Source organism: Tauraco erythrolophus, chromosome 11 (assembly GCF_009769465.1).
Source record: "Tauraco erythrolophus isolate bTauEry1 chromosome 11, bTauEry1.pri, whole genome shotgun sequence".
NCBI classification, from domain to species: domain Eukaryota; kingdom Metazoa; phylum Chordata; class Aves; order Musophagiformes; family Musophagidae; genus Tauraco; species Tauraco erythrolophus.
This window is the reverse complement of record NC_141475.1, coordinates 27,636,578-27,663,910: the sequence shown is the minus strand read 5'-3', so window position 1 is coordinate 27,663,910 and position 27,333 is coordinate 27,636,578. Positions and strand designations below refer to the sequence as shown.

Sequence of the window (27,333 nt, the reverse complement as noted above, 5' to 3'; positions counted from 1 at the left end):
ATTAAGAATCAGAAAAACTTAGTGGTAATAACAATAGTACACCCTTGTTTTCTATTTTCATGACTTTTGCATTTTTTTTTTTTACACAACCTGACATTTTGGTATCTTCCCTTTTCAAGTCTGACAACGTTGTAACAAAGATATACTATGAAACATATTAGCTAATATATTTTAGGCTACCACACCTGAAAATTCTAGTTCAGACAGGAAAAATATAATTTTGAATGCACTTGTCAGTCCACGCGCGCTCTAGGAATTCAGCGGGTTTTAATATTTTTGTTAAATACGTTCAATAACAAATTTGAAAACGAACACTTTGCAACGTCAATAGCTTTTTTGAAGCAGCATAGGATGACTATTGATTTAAATCAGAATAAACAGCTACACTGAGTATGCTCTAAACACATCCCCATGCCCTGTCTCACAACTGCTTTTGGATAAAAACAAAACTGGTAGGAGCCACTAATGCCAATAAAATACAGTAATTCAGCCTAAGGCTGTGGTTTCACTAGCACCATCTCTGCACGTGTTCCTACTCTGGCCATATGTTCCTACTCTTTATCAGGATTCAGGACAAGACAAACCATCCTGCTGGTAGCCCATCATTTGGGAGAATTAAAATTCAGAGAATGCAATGCTCACAAAATCTCTGTCACGTTCTCTTCCCAGTTCTCTATTATTTAGAAAATTGATTGATAAAATACTGACAGCTCAGCCTGAAATTATGGAAGAGACCAAGTTTCTAGGAGGAGTTTTTCACCAATAGGTCTTGCTGTTCTCTCCTTCCTCAGAAAGACGGTCCGTTTTGTTACTCCTGATTGGAAATACTTTGAATTGTCTACCTAGGTTGCCAAACTCAACAAAACAGCCCTGTATCTCCACGAAGAGTTTAGGAATCATGGAAGACAAAGTACTCAACCCAAGACCAGCTGTGATGGCTCTGTTTACCTTGCCATAATGTATTCCAGGCCATCCCTTAGCCCAAACAATACAAATTGCAAAATAGAAAGGATATTCACACCATCTAGTTCAGGTCAGGTTACATCACTTTCTCTCAAAGACAAAAACTTTCTTTTATAATCAATGGAAAGAAGTCTTCAAAGACTGAGACCTAGGTACCTAACTTAGATGCTTAAAACCAGATGATGTGAATACTCTCCACACCGAAAATAAAGATTCTGTTACAGCTTTTCTTGAGAGAAAGGCCCTCCTCACTCGTTGACAGATATGGACTAATGAGGAAAAGCACATAAAAAAAGGACAGTGAAAAAATATGATACCTATCTTGGCATTTCATTCAAAAAGCACCGAATATTTTCAATATTTTTCCTTTTAAGAATGATTAAACTCATTGGATGAATCTAGCCATAAGAATGAAAAAGATTAACGAAAAGGTCGACTAAAAAAATCCATGAATTCGAAAACCTTCATATTAATCAGAAAGAAAAGATATTATGAATTTTACCACCCAATACAGTTGTTTTATTTTTAAAGATGATGCATTTAGATTACTCAAAAAAGTTAACATAATACTGTATCTGAAATTTGAAATCCCAGTTCCCACTGCCAAATACTGGAATCGAAGCCTACTCTTAAAGGGGTAACACTCAAAATAAACACAATTATACAACTCAAATTATCTGGATGTGTACTGATTTAATAATGCAAATATCAAAATATTTTAAATATACATTTAAGGTCATGATAATCATACGAAAGCACTAAACTCTTTTCTAGGAGTAAATGGGGGAAAGGAAGCAGGGTTTGGGGGGATTTCTGCTTGTTTTAAAGGCTGCCAGACTCACCTCATCTGTTGCTGTTGCCTAAATACATACAAAAGAAAGCAAAGGAAAAAAATAAAATCGAAAACAAGTGAAATAAAATATGAAAATATACAAGGCAACTGTGTGTGGAGATGCAGATCATTTTTAATTGGTTATATCAAGGCCTAGTCCTGAAAACTTAAACTTACTACTAACTTCTGTGACTACCTGTGTCCAATCCATCTGGACTTTGGTGTGAATAAAAATCAGAATTTTTATTATGTATATTGAAAAATATGAAATGATGCATACGTATATTATGCAATTATGAAAAATGTATACTTTCTCATGCCCAGCCCCAAAATAATCAGCAACAAAGCAGAAGAATGGAAATGAGATGCAACATCTGATATGCAATTACCATTATTAAAGTAATACTCGAAAACATAAATATTGTAAGTGAAATGATATCTGAATGTTCTCAGTAATTGGCATTTACCTTGACAAAGCGACACAATCTGACAGCATCTTCCCATTTAGAACTACTGACATATTCATGAAGAATCGCAGGATAAGGTGAAATATTGAGGTGAATAAGTGAACCATCTGCTCTTCTAATTGTTATTTGGTTTCCTACAAAATATACAATCTGGGGGTTTTTGCTAAATTCACTGGGTAGAGAAAGAAAGGTAAGTTAATATTCATTTCCTTCTTACTGAAAATAACATTAGGAATTTCAAGAAATCTTTGTTTCAAAATTACAGCGTGATTATATTTCATTTTCAGAGCATATAAAAATCTAAGCACTTAGTTATTCAACAGTTATATCCCACAGGTAGCTGTAATGTTCTCTAAAAATAAAATGATAGTTATGCATATTTACTGGCTGTAAGGCGGATGCAAACTGGGTATTTGTGCAAAAATTTTCAAATACATTTTTCAGTAAAAAAATATTTGGGCTCCCATAACTTTTAGAATGAAATAATGAATGCAGGTATTCTATATGAAGAATTTCATACCACAAAGTATGCAGGCTGAAGTAAACACATAAAGTAAACAGGCTGAGCTAGAAATAATATTATCTGTGAACTAATATCTTGATATTTTTGATTTCCAACAGATACTCTAAACAGATCTTTTTTCTTTGTTTGTTTGTTTACAAACAACTATGGTAATAATTCAAGAGATGCAATTAAAATGTTACTTTTGCATCAAGATGCTACTCTACTTTTAAACGGCGCATCATCAGTTCAACTCTGAACTTTATGATGTACCTTATAAAACACTTTTTCCTCATTTCCTAATCAAGAGGTAGTTACATGAAAGGAATTTTAGAAGTTGCAACCCTGGCTTCTACTTCAACTGTCAGAATTAACATAATCCTTTAAGGAATAAGTAAACTAGTTAAAATACTAGTTAATATTATTTTGATCAAAAAGGATATACTACCTTGCATCTTTTTCATACAGAGTTTTTGGCAAAAGATCTTTATCTACGTAGACGGTGTTGGGGTAGTACCAGACTGTAAAACGGGTATCTTGAATCCCACAAAGAATGTTAGACGTGTCATTCCAAGCCAAAGTTTGAACCATTGTTCCTTAAAGATAACAGAATAACATGCATTTCCACGAGAAACTTCAAAATCAATGTACACTTCTCCAAACTGCAGTGAAAAGGTAATTATTAGTCATTCTCAGTTCCTTTTGTAAGGACTGGTTTTAACCTCCTAGTTTGCAGAGTAACATCTTACAAACTCTCAGCCAAATTCAGGTCTCTCTTTCTGAAATAAAGTTCTTTTCAGAATAATGGTTTTTGGACTTAGTTTTGAGACTGAAGATCAAAATTAATACAGCGGTCAGACTGTGCCTTCATACTTACTGGATCATGCATCGGTCTACAGCATTTAAAGTTTTAATTAAAAATACGATGAACTTAAGAGTTTGCATTTGCAAGGAAAATATCTGAGAGACTCCGTATTGAACAATTCTTAGGAATACATCCTTCTCCAATATCCTCTGAGCTCCTTATTCTAAATGCAATGACAATTGCTTAAATGTTAACAACTGCTTTATGTGCAACTAACATAAAAGTTATCAGAATTCAGATAAAATGTAGTAAAGTTGTTTCTACCACTATCTTACGAAAGCCACAGAACTATTTCTAGTTTTTTCAAGTCCAATTTCACTATTATTTAAAAAGCAAAATTTTGTCTCTTGTACTAGATAAAGATCTGGTTACCTGCCAACAGGTAGTTAAAGGTTATTTTGAATTTTTCTTACCTATTTTGACAATCTTCTGTTCTTTTCCAAACCGTTTAACTGAAGTAATGTAAAGATCTCTGTTCTTATCAATAAAAGCTATTTTTCTTTCATTTGTAAGTCCTTTCTGGTCCAAAGCAATCTCCACAATTTCCATCTGAAAAGGTAAAAGAAAATATCTGATTTTTATTTTGGAGAGTCGTATCACAGAAAGCATGTGAAATTCAAAACAAATGAATGTTTTACTATGAACAAGGCATAAAACTCCCGAAAAATTGGATTGTGAAGACACTTTATGCGTGTCTTCTCTGTTGAATGCAATGCTATGTAAATTGAATTTCATGCAGATTAAAACAAAACTGCAACAGAGAAGAGCAGAGCAGTTTAGGAATTTACTATAAAGCTACAGAAATACAAGTGGCAGTCCCAAACCAAAAGCTGCCTAAAAGACGAATGTTTATTCCTCTCTCCAAAGAAGCTGCCTAATTTGGCTTTTGTTGTATACCAGGAGACTGAAGAAGAGTAAATGCAGTTCAGGCAATCAATTTTGAAGTAAAACCAGTAAAAGCTCAGATTGAAGACAGACAACTTTCCACTGATGCTCTTTTCTTCAATGCTAACAACAGGTTGGCACTAATAAAAGTTGCTCTGGAGTGCATGCAACGGAAACAAAACTATTTGCCTGGAGTTTCAAACTCTTACGTGCATGGGAAACACATACCAGTAACTGATAATCTATAGTATATCCCTTTCTACATCAACACTGCATAAAAGAATCTGATTTTCAGAAGAGCTAGAGTTGTCAAGCTCCTTTCTATTAAGATTGTCAACTGCTAATAGGTTATTAGACCCATTATTGAGGAAACTCATTATTTATTCTTAATTTCCAAGTATAATAAAGAGACATTCTATCCTTCACCTTACCTTATGGGTTAGAGGCTTTCCATCACCCAATGGCTTTCCAGACAAAGCTTCAAATATGTAGATAACTGAAGAAATAAAATAGATTACTGGTTAAATGGAAAGCTGTCCTTTGAACTATTGGGTACAACATTCTTCAGAAGCATTCTCTATTTTGATAATAATCTGCTCTATTTTGAATTCTTAATACAGTGGTCCCTAGGCATATTTTCTTCCAGGACAGTTTAGGGTTCCTGCTTGTCATGATGATACAGTTAATGACAATACATTAATAACTGGCTTCTTCAAAAAAAGTATCTGCTTTATTCAGATATACTTGAATTTTATACATAATTCTTGTAATCTTTACCAAAAGTTCATCAGTTTCACTCTCTCCCTGTCTCACCCTCAAAAATGAGAAAAAAACACACCAAAGTACAAAACTCTCCAAAAAACCCCCACCTACATCATCTGTATTTCTGGGATATACAATGAAGACTCAAATTTGCAACTTGCCTAAAAATAAAGTTTCTCTTTCTCTCTCTCTCTCCTGTGTGTGTGTGATGCACACACACCCATGAGTGTTCAAAAACTATGCAAATGTACTTTATATACTCAGACAAACGTAGGGAGAGTATTCAAACCTAGAGAAAACAGTAACTTTTTAAGGAACACCGGCTGTAATTTGAAGCACATGATTCCAAGTCTGTTCATGGAAAACACAGATGTGACACAAACATTTCAGATGGTCAATAACACATCCCACCTGTGGCTTCAGCACGCTACTTGTAAGTAATAAATATAAATTTAACAACATAAAAGGAACATACAGGTTCATTCCAAAGGATGGCGATGTTAACATGTTAATCCTGCTGTGTGTTTCGTTCACTAGGACACAGGATGTTGGTTTGAGGTCAATGGTTATGCAGGCAGAATTCAAAAAAAAACCAACAACTGTAAGAGCAGGTGTTCAGAAAGCACTGGTTGGGTTTGCAGAGGAGGAAAAGAAAGGGTTTTGCACAAGCGTTGCTCTTGGCAGCTGGCTAAATACACAAAAGAAAACTAGTTGTTCCTAAGAAGTACTGCTTTTCTCACTTCTATGCATGGCTCCCTGCATGAAATTTATTTTGACCGAGCTATACATCCAGTTTTACTGCTACTAAACTATCTATAGGAAGTGAGATTAAGAGAGTTTTAAAGAAAACCACTGTATCTAATTGACAAGTAAAATTGCTTAACTTTTCATTCATCTACAATGCTCATAAAGGTATTTCGGAAAATAAGTTTGAAGTTGTAGTGGTGTTTTTTTTCCTAACTGCAAAAACTCCACATGACTTTACAATCTGTTTTCTAGATTACTGAAAGAGGAAGAATATCCAGGTAACAACACTGGAGCACAGCAAGTCATCTCTCTGTTCCAGAGTAAATTAGCTTGTAGAGCTCCATGCTAGAACGTGTCAACTGCTTCCTGTATCAAATGGAGCTATCTTAGATATTTCTGTAATGCTGTGCGTTAGGAAGAACAGACCTGCCCTCAAAATAGGGCAAAGAAAAAAACCACTTCTGCTGGGGTGAGTCAAGAAGAATAAACAGGCCCAGATAAGCCACGGTTTCCTGTGCCAAGAATCTGTTTTCCCATGTGCTGGCGTATTATACGGCTTTTTACCACTACTAGTGGGGCTCTTATCTAAAAAAGAAAAAAAAATCCACCCTTACTCGTTGCCCTGATGGAAGCTCCTATCAACAGGATCATTTGGAGAGTTTATCTTGAAAACATAGCCAGAAACCCAGCCTCTGTGAATGTTTTGATGAAGATCAGCCTGTGTGCAGAACCAGCTGACCAGATTTTCAAGAATGGTTAGAAGATGGCGATGGTCTTCTGTCTGTTCAAGATGGGCAGGGGAATGGGGCAAGAGAGGGAGTTTACCACCAAAATCTTAAATATGCATTAATATAGGCAGCAGTCGATATTTTTGGATGAATTTTCTATATAACCTCGGTTTATTTAAAACACTTCTATTGTTTTAATTCTAACTGCATCAAGGTGTCAATATGGCAATAAAATAAAGTCTCTGTGTTAATATACATTAAGTAATATATAAACAAACATACATACCCTTGTGTAATATAAATACGTAGACACAGACAGAGTAAAAGAGAAAAGATCAGAAAAAAGATGCAACTCTTCACTTATCTTTTCTGGTTTTGCAAACTGCTTCTTTCTTCTGAATAATTTACAGTGAAATGTATCTGTGCTAATTAAAATCCATTTTAATTAATACACATCTATTTTAGGTATCTTTAATGTTTTGACGCTTCAGGATAATATTTTCGGAAGTAGATGTTGCAGGAAAAATACAGCTACAGATAGCACTGCAGCCCTGTATTGTAAGGCAGAAGTCATAGGGCCATGGGTTTTCCAGCAATGGAAGTGTCTGTCTCCAGCAGATACTTAAAATGCAAATTGTTGCACATGCAAACTACACGTTTGCATCAAGAGAGAGAACAAAGGAAAAAATCTCATTGGCAAAAAAATATTCCTGTACCCCTCCTTAATGCAAAAATGTACCTGAAGCTCATTTGGCCATGTTGTGTTTTAGAACATAGTGCTTTTGATGCCATAACACAAAATTTAAGAGCATAAAAATCTTCGAGAAGACAATACTGAGTCAGAACATCACAGTTTTTAACTACGGTCATATCAGCTGCATATAAAATTTACACACTGTAAAGATCCAAACAAAAAAAAAACTAGAGCAAACATCTGAGAACTAATTTTAATCACAGCTAATGTACTGATAGCTTCTAAGAGCAGCAGTCAAGCAGAAAAAGTTGCTGAGATACTTCTTTAGAAAATCACGTCAGAGAGTGAAAACCTACTGTTCAATTATTTACTGTAAATATTCCATGGTTCTCTGATGCATTACACACAACTGGAAGTTCAGGGACATACCTCATTCTCTAAGTTTTTTAATCAAAGTTAAGCAAGACCCGTTATTTTCATTCATTTTTATAATAAATATTATCTTTAATTTATATCACAGATAAATTGTTTATGCTTTATGCTTTCTTTTTTACCATAACTATGCTAAGCAAAGTTAAAGGTGAAGATGATGAAAACTTCATCATCAATTCTTAGCAACCATGGAACTATTAGAACTGAGAACTTACCCTTTTCATCAGCTTTGTCTTTTACTGCTAGAGTATCATTACTCAGAGATACTGTCTGGGCATTTAAAATGTCTGTTCTCATTCCTGGAAATTTTGGAGAGGAAATTAATCTTCCTTCATATGAATATAAATAAAGTCCTCCACCATCTACAAGAAGAAAATGCCTGAAAAATAAAAAAAAACCACCCAAAAAAATGTAAATCTCTAAATAATACAGAAAAACATGATGACAGTTTCAACAATTGGAAGGTAATTTTCTAATATCCTGCAATTGTTTTCAGTTAAACTACATCATTTCTAAGCCTTACATTTCAAAGTTGATATTCTGAAAGTTCTGCATGGAAAATTTCAGTTTTTATGTGAACGTTATCTTTTTCTATGAGAAACACTGATTATCTGCAATCACTATGATTTTATCTGTTCTAGATATTACAAGATTTAAATCCTGTAACTCCTGATGATGAAGCATGCAGCTGCAGACAGCACTCCCCACACATCACCCCACGTGTATACATATGTGAGAAACAGCTTTAATCATAGAATAATTTAGGTTCGAAAAGACCTTGAAGATCATTGAGTCCAACTGTTAACCAAGCACTGCCAAGTCCACCACTAAACCATGTCCCTCAGCACCACATCTACACGTCTTTCAAGTACCTTCAGGGACGGTGACTCAACCACTTCCCTGGGCAGCCTGTTCCAATGTTTGACAAGCCTTTTGGTGAAGAAATTTTTCCTAATATCCAATCTAAACCTCCCCAGGAGCAACTTGGGGCTGTTTCCTCTCATCCTATCACTTGTTACTTGGCAAAAGAGACCAACATCCACCTTGCTATGTTTACAGTTAGCTTTGAAATAATATTATTTGTATCATTTCATAGAATCATAGAATCACAGACTGGTTTGGGTTGGAAGGGACCTCAAAGATCATCCAGTTCCAACTCCCCTGCCACGGGCAGGGACACCTTCCACTACACCAGGTTGCCCAAAGCCTCATCCCACCTGGCCTTGAACACTTCCAGGGATGGGGGAGCCACAGCTTCTCTGGGCAACCTGTGCCAGTGCCTCACCACCCTCAGAGGGAAGAATTTCTTCCTTAGATCTAATCTAAATCTCCCCTCTTTCAGTATGACTAGATTATACAGTAAAGCAAACAGAAGATACTTTTTATGAACTGATCACCGTCTATTACAACGCAGGGCTTCAGTGAAAAACAACTTATTTGCAGGAACGCAAAATTCTACACAGAACATAAATAGTTCTACATAACAATAACTGTTTGGTAAGTACAGTATCTGTGGCTCATAGACACAAAACACATCCATAAACAAAAAGCCAGTTGTTAGACCCTCAGCTATGGTAAATGTTAGCAGCCCCTGGCACCAAATGAACTACTGTCTGTTTGCACATGTATCTGTTGAGGCACACTGGTTTTACCAAAACCTCAGGTTCATTTCACCTACACTGCTAAAGAATCTGTGTCGTGGTTTTGAAATTTACTTTTAATTGGCAAGACAAAACAGGCTGAAGACAGGCTGAGAGAGTTGGGATTGTTCAGCCTGGAGAAGAGAAGGCTCCAGGGAGATCTTCCAGCAGCCTTCCAGTACCTACAGGGGCTACAAGAAAGCTGGAGAGGGGCTTTGGAAAAGGGCATGTAGTGACAGGACAAGGGGCAATGGCTTTAAACTGAAAGAGGGGAGATTTCCATTAGATCTAAGGAAGAAATTCAAAGTCAAGTAAGACTATAAACATACATAATGTATGAAAAGGTTAATTACCATCATCATAGATCTAAGGCAAATACACCAGCTACATGCTGCTTACCAACACTGTATACTTTTTGTCTATTTCTAATACTTCTATACCTGCTCATGTTATATAACAAAGCTTTGGGAAGCTCATGTTCACATCTAATCATGAGCATTACAAGAAGTAAACTACCTTTCTGCTTGTAGAATCAAACTAACTGTTCCTTCCTTTAGGTCGAAGATCAGTGGTGTGTTCCAGTTCTTTGTACTGAAAAAAAAAAAAAAAAAAAATTCATCATTCATTAAAACTGATAATCTTCACATATCATTGCAAATACAAAGTTGAATTCACTAAGTAAAGCATACACATTTTAATCATCTAAAATTCCTAAAAAGGGAGGTTTGCAAAAGGAAAATAGCATTTAGGAAGTCGAGTAACACTGATAACCATGCAGTACGATCCAATAACACTTCTGCCTTCATTTTTGCATCCCTTCACACTAGCAGCAGCTGACCTATGAGTCTTAGTAAACAGTAAAATCATATTTATATGAAGAAAACATATTTTTAAAATATTTCTGAATTGTGGTTCAACTCTTTTACAGAGTCCCTCTCATGTGCCCTATTATAGGCTGCATTATTGTTTAGCATTAGTCATCTCATGAACAGATAAGTGCCTTCAGGAGTAAACTTTAAATTTCAGTATATGAAATAGAATATCATGTTCTTAAAACATGATGCAGGATTGAATCATTCCTATTCTATTCCAAAATAATGGAATGCCAGAAGCAGCATCCAACAAAAGGAGTCCCTGGATGGAGGCACCTAATGGGGACAAATACGTTTGCATCCCACCACCATTCCTACTGCCTCTACGTGAAAAGAAAGCCTGTCAAATTTTTGTAGGGAAATGAACAGGCAGTCACAGCACCAGCAAGAAGCTGAAATTGAGGATAACGAGAGAGGACAACTATACTTCAATACATTTTGTTGTAGATGATGCTAGGTTCCATTAAATATTTCGATTAGCTTTTTAAAAAAAATAAACTATTATCCTTCAAACAAAGTTTCTGCTCCTCTCTTACAACTGTTAGATGAACTTGAGAAAGCTTCATGCATTCGTATTACTTACGAAAACACGTAACACTGAAGAGAAGTTGAAACAACCAAATGCCCGTAGTTCAAAGAGGCCTTAATAACCCTGTCACGGAATTCCAGCAAATCTACCGCGTCATTAATAACGTTGTGCACCTAATCAAAGGAAAAATTTGGTTGACTGAAATGGAAACTAGGGAAATAGTATATTCTTTCTTATTGTAAGTACATGCTGATACTATTATGCCATTAGCAGAAGGTACCTACGTGGGAATAAGCACTTTCACAGCACTGGTGAAAATTTAAACTCAAAGGTTCTGTAAACTCTGAATAAACAATGAATAATTACTGAAGAGCTGGATAAAGTTCCTTAAAAGAAAGGAGTAATTAATGCATGTTGGAATACAGAAGATATAAATGCAGTATTACACCCATAGTTGATAATGGGTGTAATTTGGCAGCCCATTAGGACAAGGAGCAATGGATTTAAACTGAAAGAGGGCAGATTTAGGTTAGATACAAGAAAGAAATTCTTTACATTGAGGGTGGTGAGGCACTGGCACAGGTTGCCCAGAGAAGCTGTGGCTGCCCCATCCCTGGCAGTGTTCAAGGCCAGGTTGGATGAGGCTTTGGGCAACCTGGTGTACTGGAGGATTTCCCTGCCCATGGCAGGGGGGTTGGAACTGGATGATCTTTGAGGTCCCTTCCAACCCAAACCATTCTATGAATCTATGATTCTATGATAAAATCATCTGAGATCAAAGGTGTCTGAGAGTTCCCATTTTAAGGCTCAGTGTTCAGTTGCTGATTATTTCAACATTTGAAATGTAATACTTCAGCAATCCCATCAAAACAGTCCAGCAATATCCAAGCTTTGGACAACGATATGTTGTCTAGATGTTGAATAGCTCTAGCACATATTTTAATGCTACCACACTCTGAAGTAAGGGAAATTTAGGAGACTGCCTCGGTGAGCAAGCTGTGCCTCTGCCATTTCTGTGAAAATCTGCTCAAATGACAATGTTTCAAGAAAATCACAGTTTGCCTTTAATCAACACAGATTTTTGAGCTCAAAGATTTTAAGCAGCTAAAATCTAAGGAAATATCTAATGACAAAGGTTTTGGTGTTTGTTTGGGTTTTTTTGGGATTTGTGGTGTTTTTTGTTTTTTGTTTTTTTTCAGATGTCACCATTCTAAGGGTGGTAACTTCTTTCTGATTTTCTCCATTATGCAATCAATTGCAAAACAAGGACTGAACTCAATTATTATGAAAGCGTAGAAACCATTTCCAAAGACATTAATTGCTATGTCTACTGCAGTGATATGTCCATAATTAACTTAGCTATTGTAGTACTCAGAAAAAAAGAATGCATCCAGAACATTTTTGTAGGCAATATTTTCCTACATAAACAGGAATAAAATAAAATCACTACAAAATAATAAAATAAAAAAATTAGTCCTGAAGCAGGGTTAGCTATACTTCCTCAGTTGTTTGCATATTCAAACACCCTGGAGATTATTCACAGAGCCCATCTGTTACGAGTCGATGTCTGGGAATGAAAGAAGAAATATGAATTTTTACCTGCTAATTTGTCTTCTGTGTTCCCAGACACTGACTCATGTTATCCCACCCACCGGACCAAATTGTAATACAGCATTTCTGTTGTTACAACTTTTCCCAATTACATATTCAACATTAAAAGAAGCAAGACCAAAAAACATTTAAGGGCCTAATTAGGAATTTAGGAACTTGACTTCGATATTGAAGATATTGGCCTGGTGTCCAACACCAAATGTGTAATTTGGAAAATCTGTAAGAATGGAAATCTTTTATTATCCCAGTGTTCAGAGAGTGAATGTTGTGAGTCAGTGTCTGGGAACACAGAGGACAAATTAGAAGGTAAAAATTCATATTTTTGTATTAATTCCCAGATATTTGGTAACCTAAATGTGGATTCAGGCCAAGGTTTTTCAAAAGAAGGATCCTAAACTTAAGCTCCAGAAACCACATGTAGGGGCTTGTTTCATTTCCAGCAGTGCTGAGACTTGGCAGCTCCTGACGAGGTCAACGCTCAGTACTCAGCTGGAAGCACCACGTAGGTACCTGATCTACGTTATATCATATATGACAAATTTCTCTAGCTCTGGAAGATCTGAATCTAGGCTGTAATACAATATGTGGTGCAGAAAAGCACATTACGACTCTTTACAGTTATAGTCGGCAACCAAATTTATCTGGAAACGCCCCAAACCAGCAACATTCATCATGGCTTCATTAATGACAGGGATACAGTAAACCTTACTAAAGCATTAGCTATTACAAAGTGCATCAGTGCCTCCAACAACTCATGAATGCAGACAGAGTGAGCTCCTCTGTATTATCTACACTTCATTATGCAGCTTCATCTTTGGTGACAGTTACTGTAATACTGTTTCATATGATGCTTTGGTTTTGGCCAATGTATTTGTATTGTTTTCTGCATAAACATTTTCATTACATTTGAAATTATCTCTTTTGTGAGAGGCCTCCCACAGCTAATTTCACAGGCTCTTCAAATGAGCTTTGCATTTTTCTGGAGGCTAAAGTCCTTCTGAGTTATGTAATTCTGGTCCATCTGGTGGTCCAGTTTGGTTTACACGGATCTGATCTTCTGTACAACTGAAAATTATTTATACCGTTTGCTAACTCTGGCTATTTCATCATCTTAAACGTTTTCAGTCCTATATACACAGTAAAAAAAAAAAGGATAATGTTTTGTCGAGGATTAAAAATTCTCATTTTGTACGAAAAAAAGCCTTAGAAAGCTACTAATCAAAGTGCACCGCTCTGAACTGCAAAGATTACCTCCATGGTTCTCCTCTTAATTAATGTTATTTCAAAGTTCTTCCACTCCCAGCGTTGCTCCACGACGTGGGCAAAAATGACATGTCCATTCCCACATGCTCCAGCCAGCTGAGTGCCATCAATAGACCAAGCAATATTGAATATGCTGCCAGTGTTTGGCTTCTCTAAAGCATAAGACCACTTGCAGAAAAAGAGAAAAGAAATCTTAATTTTTTTTTGGGTACTTTTTGGAAATGATTTATTGTAAAAACGGTTATAATTTTTTTAAGAAACATCAATGAACTAACTTTTTATCACAGCTTGAATAGGCAAATCAAAGAGATTAGATGTCTTAAGTCAGATTCTTGAAAAACAGGGACACAAAAAGGAAAACGAGAAACGAAAAATGACACAAAGCCTGAAGTACATTAGGTCAAAGTTATCTAGTCACAGTACATTTACAGTGTGCTTAGTCATTCATAAATCTAGACAATCACTACACAAAAATTAAGTGAATGCACTCAGAAACAATTATCCTGGGTGCATGGGTGTAACGGGCCGTGGTCTCAAGCGTGATGCGTTTGGTTTATGCTGCAGTGACAGCAGCTCGTACAGAAATAGCAAGGCCTGGGCAAAACCAGTCAGTATAAACTGGGCACTCCTATCCCAGCATAATGAGAATTGCAAAGCTTGTGTGTTGCTTCCCTCCATGCTTCCAACAAAAGGGATGTTGGTGGATTACTGAAAGCTCTGAAAGCAATGCCTGTGTGCTGTTGTCCTCCTAACACAAAAAAGCAGCTTGGTACCTTGCCTACTTTTTCCTCTAGTCTCTGTTGTTCCTGTACAGGGGAAGGATGTATTAAAAATTGCTCTGCTTGCAATAACAACAAAATAATGAAACATTACTGCAACCAAAGCAGTGACAGCTGGCCTAGCTTCGGAGAGAATGAGAAACAATAACTCTGTGTGTTGCTTTCGTTTTAGACGAATTAAGTAGTGCTCACAGAGGAGTATCACAGTTTAATGCACGGGGGCACAGGTGAAATAACTCTATTTCAGAATTCTATTCTCAAATAAGTAGCGCACCTGCTTTCCTGGAGATTCAAACAGCAGGCAAAATTTTGGGCATCATGGCACATTTTCCTACTAACTGGATTTTGCAAGGTGGAAAGGCTCACTTGGACCTAAAGAATGCATTTCTGTGGTATTGCTGCTAACGTTTTTCCTTCATCTTCTACTACTGGTTTACATCATCTACGTCTATTAAAATATATTTATCAGTTTGGTTTGCTGGTTTTTAAATGGAGGCTCAAAATTGTTGGGACAGCGGGAAGCTGTGAAAGCAGCAGTGATCGGAAGCTTGCAGTGTGGCACGGATGGATTAGGGACTAGGAGACACGCCGCTCTGCCCAAGCAGCTAGCCAGCTCAGGCCAACGACACCAGGGATTATACAGCACTTCATGAATATATATAACATATTTCGATTAGATATAAGGAAGAATTTTTTTACATTGAGGGTGGTGAGGCACTGGAACAGGCTGCCCAGAGAAGCTGTGGCTGCCCCATCCCTGGAAGTGTTCAAGGCCAGGTTGGATGAGGTTTTGGTCAACCTGGTGTAGTGGAGGGTGTCCCTGCCCATGGCAGGGGGGTTGAAACTAGATGATCTTTGAGGTCCCTTCCAACCCAAACCATTCTATGATTCTATGAACTGTAGGCTGGCTGCTAAAAGATGCTTTTAATTAAAAAATAAAATAAAATAAAATAAAATTAAAAAAAAGAGCTTTACACTCTCTAGTGACAGGGTGTAAGCTGCATTTAACATTTTAATTCCTTGCCTGCCTCTGCCCAGGGCACAGAGCTCCTCCATCCTCCCCACATGGCACCACGGAATCACCTGTTCCAGTGCAACGGGGATGCACAGGTAGAGCATGAGCTTTAAGGAAACAGCACATGGTTTCTTATTCTTTGAAAAAAACCCCAAACTCTAAATCCCCCTAGCACAAAGAATAAGGAAGAGGTATTAAAAGTAGCATTTGATTTTTTCCTCTGATCCACAGCATGAATGTAGTTACAAGCGAGGTTTACACTTAGTACTAAATCTAATTTTGTTACTTTTCAATATTTACATTTCCTCTAATGAAGAACTTTATTCTTAAATTCCCCCAGCCTTATGTACAAGACTCCCCTAAAGTTTAGCTGGATCCTCATCAATACAGTCTTGTGAAAAATCAGAAATCATTCCAAAACTCCACATAGGTGCTTTCCTGAAAGTGGATGACAAAAAAATGAAATCACCTTTTTATGGACTTTTAGGAAGACATTAAACCAGGTTTTAAAATGAGAAGCAAATCTCAACTATAGCCTCTTCAAGACTATGTAATAAAATACATTCAACAATTGAAGAACTGCCTGAATATTCCAATACATTTTAAATCTTAAGAATCAAATCAGAAAAAACATGGGATTGAAGTTAAATGTAGACATTGGATTCTCATGACTTTTGGATACATGATATTACACCAAAAGGGAGACAGCTGAAGAAACGCTTACCTAATGTTTCTAACACATTTCATATTCTGATTTCTTTTGCAGTACCCAAACCCCAAGAAATACTAAGTCCTTCACACAAAGTCTTCATGTGCTTTATAAGAAATGAAATCACAAAATTACGGTAAAATAAAGGCCTCAGACTTAAACATTCAATAGCAAGGAAACACGATGGGATGAAATTCAGCCTCCCAGCTGGGCTAATGAGCTGCAGAATACGATGTAATTGTAAATTTTGGAGAAAAGTCCATGACCTGGACTTACTGTCTGTACTCTTCCACCTCAATGGGATGTATTCTGTATGAAACACTCTATAGTAACTAAGAGCACAATATTTAACTATGTCTGACATCTTCACACGGCAGATCAGTAAGCTCTTGAGGTTGTAGGACCAATGATTGTAACAACCACACTCAGAGAACGCTCTACATGTCCAACATCTGAGATGTATTTTTCACAGCTGGCCAGATGTGATCCATCTGAGAGCGGTTTGAAGAAGTACTATTTCAAAATTGAATATTGGGATCCTCCCAAACAGAAAAGGCTGTTTCTGAGGTCATTTCCTTTTGATCAAGGATGTACCCATCAGTCAGAACAAATAATAAAGGGGCATCAAGTCATCAACTAAGAACCAGTTTAAGGAAGCTGAAGAACGTGGCTTTGGTGCTACTTTTTTGAATGCACAGCAGATACACTGCAGCTCTGGGAGGATACATTTCTAAACTACTTTTTTAAAAAAAACAGCCTATAAGTCTTTATAGGTAGTTGAAATACTCAGTAAAATATTTCCAGACTACAACCAGATTTTTTTAGAAAAAAAAAATATGTAAAACAACTACAAAGTTTTATTTTCCAGTTATTTTTGAAAGCTCTCAGTGTAACTCAGACCACTCAAATGATTCATACTCCCTGCAGATGTCTGGTACATTTATCATGTATACAAAATGTTATAATAAAAATAATTTAGCTCTCCATTTGTAAGATAGGAACGATTTTCAAAAACTGAAATAGAATAGTTGTTATGTATTTCCTAGATACACTAAGTTTTTTAAAAAAAAAAGAAGTATGAATATGACTATATGTTGTTTTAACATTAGCTGCAATATAATACTTGGGTATTACTCTTTGGCTTATACTTTTCCTGTGTCATAATTAATTTTTCATTGAATTCAACGAACTCTTTCAAGAACAAAACCAGTAGCTATAAAAGTTTAATTATATTAAACAAATACATAAAAGCAATAATTTCAGCTTTCCTTTTCCGATTGCACAACGTAGTAAAAAGGATGAAGTACTATAATCATTGGATACTGTCTGACTTCCATAAGTGGAAACTGAATAGGCTCTTGAGATGTCGATGAAATGATTTCAATGAGCAGATTCAGAGAACTCTGTGTCCCAGGAACATGTATAACAGTGATGCTCCAAGACTCAATATGCAGGATCTAGTCAGTTATTATTTCTGGACTGAATGCAATACATTAAGAATGGTTATCCACATAATACCACAGCATAAATGTTTTGAAAAAACATTGTGAAGAAAGAGTATTTTTTAAAATTTTACTTTATAAGAGTAATACTGATGTCAGCTGTGCAAAGGACACTTGGTTGGTCCTGCCTGGTCTCTGTTTCGGCTCTGTTTACCAGGACGTGGAGTTTTGAACAAGGGATGCTGACATAAGCTGAACTAAAGCTCATACTGCTGAACCTCCCCATGATGTCAGAATCTACACCGCATACCCAATACACTGACTTCAATAATAGTCTTTGCCCATTATTTTGCTGTTGTTTATGAAAAGAAAACAGGCAATCTCCTCCACAATCCGTTCCAGGAATCAGAGAACAGCATGTGCTAACAGCAAATCCATGCTCTTGTCCCTTTATGCCCCAATTAATATAAACCAAGACAAGTGGGGTAGAACCAGCCTCCGATCCAAGTCCGACACAGAAAGTTTTCAGGTCCTAATAACAGAGGACCTTTATTTATTTACTTATTAAGTGAAGGCTCAGTTCTCCTTGTGCCCCACAGGGCACTTCACATTAGTGCAGAGGTAGCTGACATCTGAAAATACATTATAGTCTGAATGCCCATTAAAAGCTGGCAATCAGCTCTTACTGCTTCCGAGAGATGAACCGACACTTCAGTGCAAACTGCCAAGAAGCTTCTCAGAAAATGACTATTAATTTTCTGATGCAATGGAAGGCAAATTGGATCTGACAGGATTATAAAAATCAATTATCCAAAGCAAATCCATACTTAGGTGCATCAGAAACACCTGAATATACACACATATACGGAATTAGCTTGTGGGAAATATGTATGTATATATGTCTACATAAGGCTCTCCCCAAATATTTTATTGAGTGTACAATATAATGATATTTTACAATACAAGACTTATCAGGCTTTCAATTCCTGCCACGCAGGAATCCACACAAGATTCTACAAACAAGAGACAATCTGCGTAACTGGAGGTAAGGAAATCCAGTGCTACACTCCTGAAGAGGAGAAACTATCCTCGACACAACTATACAAGTACAGAACTATGAAGGATTCCTGTATCTTTCTTAAACTTTTATTGGTCTTGAACCCAGTAATTAATGTGAATTATCAAGAATTAAGCCACGACCTCCAGGTGAGGTATTAAGCTGTGTATTGGAAGAACAAAGCCAAACAGGATATCTAGAAATCTCCTGAAATCCAAGCACATTGTCATAATTATTACACCTAAGAACTGAAAATAGGATGACAAACTGTCCAATATAAATTCTTAACCTTAGAAAATGAAACATTGATGTAGTTCTCTAAATAGATTATTACTTCCATTAATGATCCACATGTTTTCATTTTCTTCCAGAAGTGACATTAGCCAATTCTAATAAATTAAAATATTCCAGCTTGGAAAGAATTGGTCAACAACATAACTCCATGTGAAACCTATCTGAAATATTTTTTCTTTTATTGAGCTACAAAGAATTCAGGATCATGACTGTTAGTAAAGGCAGATGAAACAGACAGTGCAGGAAAACACCCTTGTTTTTGTTACACTGCCAAATGCATATCTCTGTGAAACAAGACTAAAACTAAACGTAATGGGAGCAAAGCTCGTTGTAATTCTATAGAAAACAGATTTGCTTGGGGTTTCAGAGTGCTCTAGTTTAGGACAATTCAGCACTGTTGGAATAATATGAAAACATATGCACTGTGTACATTCATTTTCAAATTCTTGCTCTCTCTTGCATTTGTCTAATATCTGATGTTAATTTAAAGGATAAATTATGTTAACTTTACAACATTCACACAATTTACTGTCCTGAATGAAAATCATGGCTTTAATGCTAAACACATTATTTTCAAACCTTCTCTGTAGATACCTACTATGTTGCAGTTTTAAAACTCTCAGATATCTTTAAGGTCTCTTCCAACCCAAACCATTCTATGATTCTGTGACTCTTTTCCCCATTTGTTGATAGTTTAAAAAATAAGGAATGAAGGACAAGCACTGCTAACTATTTAACATATGTCCAACCCTGGACATGAACTTAATGAAAGTTGATTACGTTAATTTGAAGTCTGTATCTTCTTGAAAAAAAGCTGAACGGAAACATGTTATCACAGAGCTCAATATTTTTTAGCCATAGCACCACACTCACGCTTGTTTTCAATGGGGTGGCAGGTGGGGAGTATTTGTTACACTTGCAGAATGTTTTCCTTTATTTTCTATAGACATCAGGTGATATTCCCTAAATTTTATTAAGCTTTCCAAATGATTTTTATAGAATTTCTAGAAAAATTAGACATTCCAAGGAGCAAGCTATGCAATATAAAAATCCACATATAACAGAATCAGCCAAATATACAAACTACTAGTCTAGTAAAATGGCCACAATTCATTCTGTAATAAAAGAGTTTGTAGAACACACATAATCATTTAAGCACATGAACTTACAGATTTATGCAGAGAATCGCTTTCATTACAAAGCACTTGCTAAGCATAATGACAAAATAAAGATAAAAGTAAATGAAAGGGCAAGACTAGCAGTCAAACCAACGTCAATTAATTTATGAAAAGAGACTGTAGATAAACATCACCAGAAAAAAAAATGTTTAACAAGAAGAGCACAATTAATTTGGAAAATAACAACAACCAAAAACCAAATCAAACTGATCAATCCCCATTAAGGGTAAACAAATCATTCATGGAAGAAAATCTAAAAGGCCTCCCCAAAACAAATGCACAAATACATCAGTGTTATTAAAACATAAATTTGATGTCCATCTTTGCTAGCTTTTGATGGCAATTTTAGAAGGATTCATTTGACCACTGTGTTTCACTTCAAAGTTTTTCATCAGTTATCCTTCTATGCTCTCCAAGGCACTGGGAAAGCAACCTGTCTTTGGAACAGATGGGTATGGTCCATTTTCTAAGATACCAACGTGGGAGTGGAGAAGGGAAGGAGGAAATCAGTGAATTTCAGTCATTCTTACCATCTCTTACTGTGTAAATATTTTGACCTGATCAGTAATGTCAAGGGAAGCATGCAGAGCCACAGGAAATAGCTTACATAAATGAACTTTTTAAGCACTGCCCTCCATCCAAGTGATTAGATTTTGAAAAGCTGTGAACACCAGGAAGGCTAAAGTCTATCTATCAATACATCCAGCTTAACATTTCAATGTATATACTTTAAAACTAATCTTAGCACTCTCTGCAGAATTAATGATCACAGACACTAAAGCAGACAACAAATTTCAACATTAAATATATTTTGTTTGGTATTCTGTAGAATAGTCATAATAATTTGTTTTAGATGCATACATAATGCTATCGAAGCAAAAGTGACTTTCAAATGAAGAAACAAAACGTCTGAAAGTTACTATTATATTTGCAGTTTTCTTTTTTAACATGAAGCTGCTAGAACAGAGTATCCAGGTAGAAAGAAATGAATCAGAGAAAAGAACATAGACCAAGAGAATTTAATTTAATTATGTCCCCAAACTGAACACACATGCTAGAGAAGAGTTAATGACATGTATATCGCCTGATGGCTCCCTGAGGAGCAATTTGCCAATACAGCTCCATTACATCAGACATAATAAAAATGTCTATGTTGACCAGTAAAAGCCAGGTCTGGTTCTCTTCAAACTCCATCACTCTGGTGGTATGTGAATCATTCTTCCCTTTCCCTCAATGCTAGCAAAGCTAGTTCTTTAGTAGCTATTTACGTTTAACGTCAGGAAAGAAACTTTCATGAAAAATCCTGACTTTTGAAGATAATAAATGATCATTCCTAGCTGCTAAACAGAGAAAAGCATCTGGCACTGGCTACTGTACATGTCTTTGTTTCTTTAAGGGTTGAATAATAAACCAGGTAAAAGAACCCTTAATTTAATGAAAAAATAAACCTATCTGCATTAACATTTGAAACAAAGTCCACAAGTCTGTTAAATATTAAATGCTGATTAAAAAATTACTAGTTTTCAGCTAGCAGGAGTTGGAACCATACTTACAGTAAATTATATTACATAACAACTAGCAAGAAAAACAGTTAAGGCCCTGAAGATCAGAAATAAAAGCTATATGCTACAAAACAGTATACATGACAGCAGAAAAAGAAATCTGGTATTTTTCTTCCTTTTCTGCTGCACCAGTCTTTGCCTCATTTAAGCACAAATCTGTATTAAGTGCAAAACGCAATTTAAATTGTTGGCCTCACTCACACAAGAGCATATTTATTTCAGTTTTTCACTTGCTGATATAGCTCAGTGATCCAGTACTCAGAAAGGAGATGGAAAATGGTTGTGGAAGAAGAGGGCATGGTTTAAAGTGCTGTTATGAGAAGAAAGTACTAATGGCTAGTCTGATTGTTTAAATCAATATATGTTACATAAGGTAGTTCAACCAGATGTAATTATACTAATATAGCTTATACAAATATACCTTATTTGGCTTCATCCAGTGAAATATGGTATATGTACCTAAACACTTCTACCACAGCATATTTATACAGGGAGATGCAAAGGTGACAGTCGGGGTAGATCACTGCTTTAATTACATTTTAAGTGGAGTTAAGTGGCATATTAAACAGAGAAAAATCTTCCCGTCCACCTTACCTAGGAACAAAAGCTTTGAGGCAATCCTAAAGATCCCTTCTAAGGGAATCAGCAAGAGCATCAGCAGATGTGTACACTGAGCTGGTAAAGAAAATGACAAAATCCCACCCTCAATGTCTAACATCAACCCAACCAGAAGCATGCCAGGGAGAGGAAAAGATGTCCCCACTGGTGATGTAGCCACTTAACAACCATCTGAGTATCCCACCCTCTAACAGCAGAGGCATCACTGCACAATCTTATGACTGCATGCATAGTGACAATTTATCCATTTTCTTCTGCAAAGAGAAATAGTACCCAATTCTGAACAAAACAGACACGGATAAATCTAACAGTAAGATATATCTTCTTCAAAAAGAATAATTTCAACGACAGAAAACATTACACGTTGGAAATTGCAATCTGCTCTCCAGCCTTATACCAAAGACACAGGAAATGTCTTCTTTACTTCATTATCTTTTATACCTGCTTCGATATCTTTTCTAACTGTGTAAGTAGTACCCCAACCTTTTGCACAATTTCATACCTCAGTCTCCAACAGCACTTACTACTTTACTCTTTTGAACTTTCTAGTAACAAACGGGTAATAAAAATCTCTTTAACATTAAAAAAAATATCTTAAAAATATAGATACCAAAATAAAACAACTTTTTTCAAAATTGGAAAATACCTTCCAAAAGAAAATTGCATGTGAGTACTTTTCCTTCAAGATAATTATCGTCAAATTTTACTTATATAGATTAAGTAGCACTAGGAAATTTTCAAAGCAAGTAAAGGCACAGAAAATAGAAGCAATTCCTACTTCAAATTTAACACCTAGCTTACACTTACTGTCAGCAAAGATGACTGAAACCAGAATCAGCACAAAAAGTGCAATCTTATCCTGCATGCCTCTTCTCATGTAATTTGTAAAGGCTCCTCTTCATCAATGGAAAAATACTCAAAACACATAGTCCAAGTTCATGGTCAGGAGAACCATGCTGTACTGAAGATGCCTGAAAACATCACAGCAAATGCTGTTTTCCCAATCTGAGCAAAAGAGCAACAAACACAGCAAGAAAAGAGGTAGAGAACGGGACAATACAAGTCCCAAAACAGCAAGGTTCGATGCAACATGAGGCTGAACAAAAAGCTGCAGAACCACAGGAAATGCACAGAGATAGTCAGGTCAACCTGTGCAGAATTCCAATGAAGGTAGATGACACTGCATTATAGTAATTTTAATTGGAGACCAAGTTGAAAAAAACACTCTCGGTCAACAACAACAAAAAAAAGAAGAGGAAAAAAAAAATGTATCTCCTAAAGGAGCTTTTCTTCTCTCGCAATAGTTCAGAAGTAACAGAGACACTCGGATGAGAGGATTAAAGTAGGTCTTTAGCTTGGAAAACTGTGCCTTGTCTAGCCATCAGAAGCAGAAACACGGATGTTCTCTTAGCTCCTCTTCTACTGCTGCTTTAGCTGTAGTGACAATCGCATTTTGTGATCTCCTCATGAGATGTGCTTCCCAAATCTTAGTCTTTTTAAGGAAAAAAGCTAAATAATAAAAGCACAGGACACTGTTGTTCTATCTCCTTCTTTAAGGTAGGTTATTGTTATCCACTCCTTGCTTTTTACAGAATCATAGAATAGTTTGGGTTGGAAGGGACCTTGAAGACCATCCAGTTCCAACCCCCCTGCCATGGGCAGGGACACCCTCCACTACACCAGGTTGCTATTATGGTTAATAACTGCATTTTATGATTGCCTTACAAGAGATGCTTGTAAACTCTTTGTGTTTTTAAGGAAAAAAGCTAAAAAACACAGAGAAAAATTTAATGTCCTGAAAGGTAAAACGTTATAAAAACCATTTTACCCAACGCAAAACATATTTAGAAGTGCAGCTAAGCAGATCAAGAAGGCAATATCTTCATCAGCTGCACCCAGTAGAAAGGTGCTGGAAGTCATGACTAGTTTTTGCTACTAAAAATACCTGCCTGTACACATACATCCTCAGGAATACTTAATTATCAATGAATTTGTACAATTCCACATCTGCTGCTTCTCAGGGTTGTTACTTACCCCAGTTTTATCACACAGACGCAAAGTATGAAAAGACCCAACAGCAAATAATTCTCCATCCACAGCCCAGGCGACGGATGTTATAGGATATTCATGGGGCTGTGAGCTGTACAGTAGACGGCCGTAACTGTCCCAAACCTTTAAGAAAAATTAAATATCCATCTATTTGAACATAGTTTGGGTGTAGCTTTACTAACTCTAGAACTAGCATTTTCCGTCATGATCACAGAAGTTGTAGAAATATACTACGTTATTTCAGAGTGTTTTTGTGTAACTAGCAAAATGGCACATATAATAAATCATTTTTCATTAAAGGTTGTTCTAAATCAATATTGATTTGTTTAACACAATAGACTTTGCTTTGCAGCTATGGCAAATGTATAAAATATTTTGAACTAATTAGTTTTGTTACCTGCAAACTACTCCAAGCCTGTAAAATAACCACAAGGTTTATTCCCTTTACACTCACTTCCCAACAATGCGAAGCATCTCTAAAAATTTCCAGACCAAAGAGATTTTCTCACTGGTTAAAATCAACAGAATACCAGGAAGCCAATTCACAGAGTGAAGTAATTTGATTTTAACACTTTGATAATTTTATTTTTTTTAGAATTTCTTAATTGTATATGTTTTTATCACGGTCATTATACACTTAGAGAATGGTAGAATCAACATATGATACAATTAGAAATAAGTTCCTTCTTAAAGGAAGAAATACAATATGTGCTTTCTATTTTGGATACAGAATATTCTAACCAAAAAACTTCCTAAGGGATTCACTAATGCCTCTGTAATAGAAAACAGTAGCTTTATCTCCTCTAATTTTATATGTCACTACCTTTTCTAGTATATAACATAGCTTGTACTATTTCAAGTAATCATTTCTATATTTCTACATATTTTCCTTTCAGAGTTTGTTTCACTTGCATTTTACCTATTTTTATTCTGCTGTATGTTTTGCAAAAAACATTTCTAATTTTATGCTACTAGACAGAGCAAGATGTATTTACAAATAGTACAACTTAGAGTAACAAGTTTTTCTTGCAAACTAAAAGATTTCTCATTTAATTTTAAGCTTCGAAGTATTATTAAAATTAGAAAATGGCAGAACACCTAATATCTTTATGGGCCATTTAGTTTCCCCTAACAAGTTAAAAACTCACCTTATATTTACAATCTTCACCTGCAGAAAGAATAAGATCATTAACTGAGTTCCAGTCAGTTTTTAAAATAAGTCCATCATGTGCTTTCCACTGAAATGGAAAAAAATAAATTAAACATAGATGTAACAAGTCTGACAACTTCTATTTTTAATATTTATTATTCATCATTTACTAGCATTCATACACTCCAACGTAGATCAGGGTTTCCAACAGTACAAGTGCACAGATGTGACAAAAACAAAAATAAAAATAATAAATTCAATACAGCCTGAACAAGGCACAAAAATCTGCACTAAAAGCATGTTCTGAACAATTGCTTCTGTATCTTTCTGCCTTTTTGTAACAAATGGAAAGCTTTCTGTATCCTTTTGCTTTTTCTTTGTTTACAAAAAGGGAAATAAGGGACATGCTTAATCACATGCCTGAAGAACATCCACTGCAGAAATTGTCACGATTTTTTTAGTTTAGAAAAATGAACAATCTCCTTATTCTCGAAAAAAAACTAAAAGGGGTGGGGAGGAATGAATGGTACACATGTTGCATGGAAAATTTTAGCGCAAACATTTTATGTTTGGCAAAACTCTAAATAACTGGAAAAATTTTTCACATGGAAGTGTGAGACGATGTTAATGTATTAATGATACCTGCAAAACTTTAGCATTTGGCTGAAGAGGTTTAATAACCAGCTGCTTCCCTGAAGTATAGAGAACTTTTTCAGAATCAGGTCCCCAGGCGACTGAGTACACTGGTGTTCCTGCAGACAGAAAGAAAGAAAACATTTCTTATGACTTATCGGATCAAATTATACAGAAAAAGCTATAGCCACTTCAAACTGGTGACTTAAAACCACACATCAAAAACTCAGGAGTGGGAGAAAGCCAAACAAGGGGCAACTGTTTGTCCTCCACACTGTCTGACTGCACTTACGGCCGTGTTGCCCAGAGAAGCCGTGGCTGCCCCATCCCTGGCAGTGTTCAAGGCCAGGTTGGATGAGGCTTTGGGCAACCTGGTGTAGTGGAGGGTGTCCCTGCCCATGGCAGGGGGGTTGGAACTGGATGATCTTTGAGGTCCCTTCCAACCCAAACCATTCCATGATTCTATGATGATGTTATGAATTCAAGAGAATGTCCAAGCATTTATTTCTATCACAGCAAAACCCTGTAGCAATGGACAGCAAGTTTCAGCACAGTCTCAACATTACAGGACACGGAAACAGCGCACACAAAACTGCAAGGAGGGAGACTATATAACTATATAATTCTTTACTTTTTGTAAAACTTGCTTCCATATCTTCTGAAATGGGAAAGAGAAGGATTATTTCAGGCATCTGTTTTTCCCTAACAGACTTAATATTCTCACTGGCAGAAATGAGGTCTTTGAAGATGCAACTCTGTTGTCAAAACGCAAGCACCTAAGTGGTGTGATGCACCCAGCGCATGCTCAGACACCCATGTGGAGCTTACAGATATAACACAGGACCTGGAGCAGATCCATCTCCTTCTGGGATAGATCTGGAGGTTAGGGAGAGTAGCCCAGTGAACCTCAAATGGCAATAACGGTACACCTACATTAGCACAACTGAATTATACCCCAAAAGCTGTGTTTGAGAGATCAGAAATCTCAGAAAGGGCAATTTTTACAATCTAAAAATTTGTGTATGACAATTTCATGATTTTAGAAGAGGAAAATG

At 36.2% G+C, this 27,333-nt stretch overlaps 1 protein-coding gene across 4 annotated transcripts in view; it reads right to left on the bottom strand.

Annotated features, from left to right (window-relative positions):
• The window catches only part of IFT80 (intraflagellar transport 80), a 53,045-nt gene that overhangs the window by 5,866 nt on the left and 19,846 nt on the right, over nucleotides 1-27,333 (bottom strand). For 3 of the 4 annotated variants that reach the window (XM_086618052.1, XM_086618055.1, XM_086618054.1), the window contains 11 exons: nucleotides 26,288-26,397; nucleotides 25,644-25,733; nucleotides 24,481-24,618; nucleotides 13,781-13,960; nucleotides 10,973-11,091; nucleotides 10,034-10,108; nucleotides 8,093-8,256; nucleotides 4,946-5,010; nucleotides 4,043-4,178; nucleotides 3,213-3,360; nucleotides 2,263-2,434 (listed from right to left, as the gene is read on the bottom strand). In XM_086618052.1, coding sequence (XP_086474178.1) covers nucleotides 2,263-2,434; nucleotides 3,213-3,360; nucleotides 4,043-4,178; nucleotides 4,946-5,010; nucleotides 8,093-8,256; nucleotides 10,034-10,108; nucleotides 10,973-11,091; nucleotides 13,781-13,960; nucleotides 24,481-24,618; nucleotides 25,644-25,733; nucleotides 26,288-26,397 — 1,397 coding nt within the window. Of the gene's footprint in view, nucleotides 1-1,805; nucleotides 1,824-2,262; nucleotides 2,435-3,212; nucleotides 3,361-4,042; nucleotides 4,179-4,945; nucleotides 5,011-8,092; nucleotides 8,257-10,033; nucleotides 10,109-10,972; nucleotides 11,092-13,780; nucleotides 13,961-24,480; nucleotides 24,619-25,643; nucleotides 25,734-26,287; nucleotides 26,398-27,333 lie in introns of all 4 variants that reach the window. The other variant, XM_086618051.1, reaches the window with a different exon arrangement.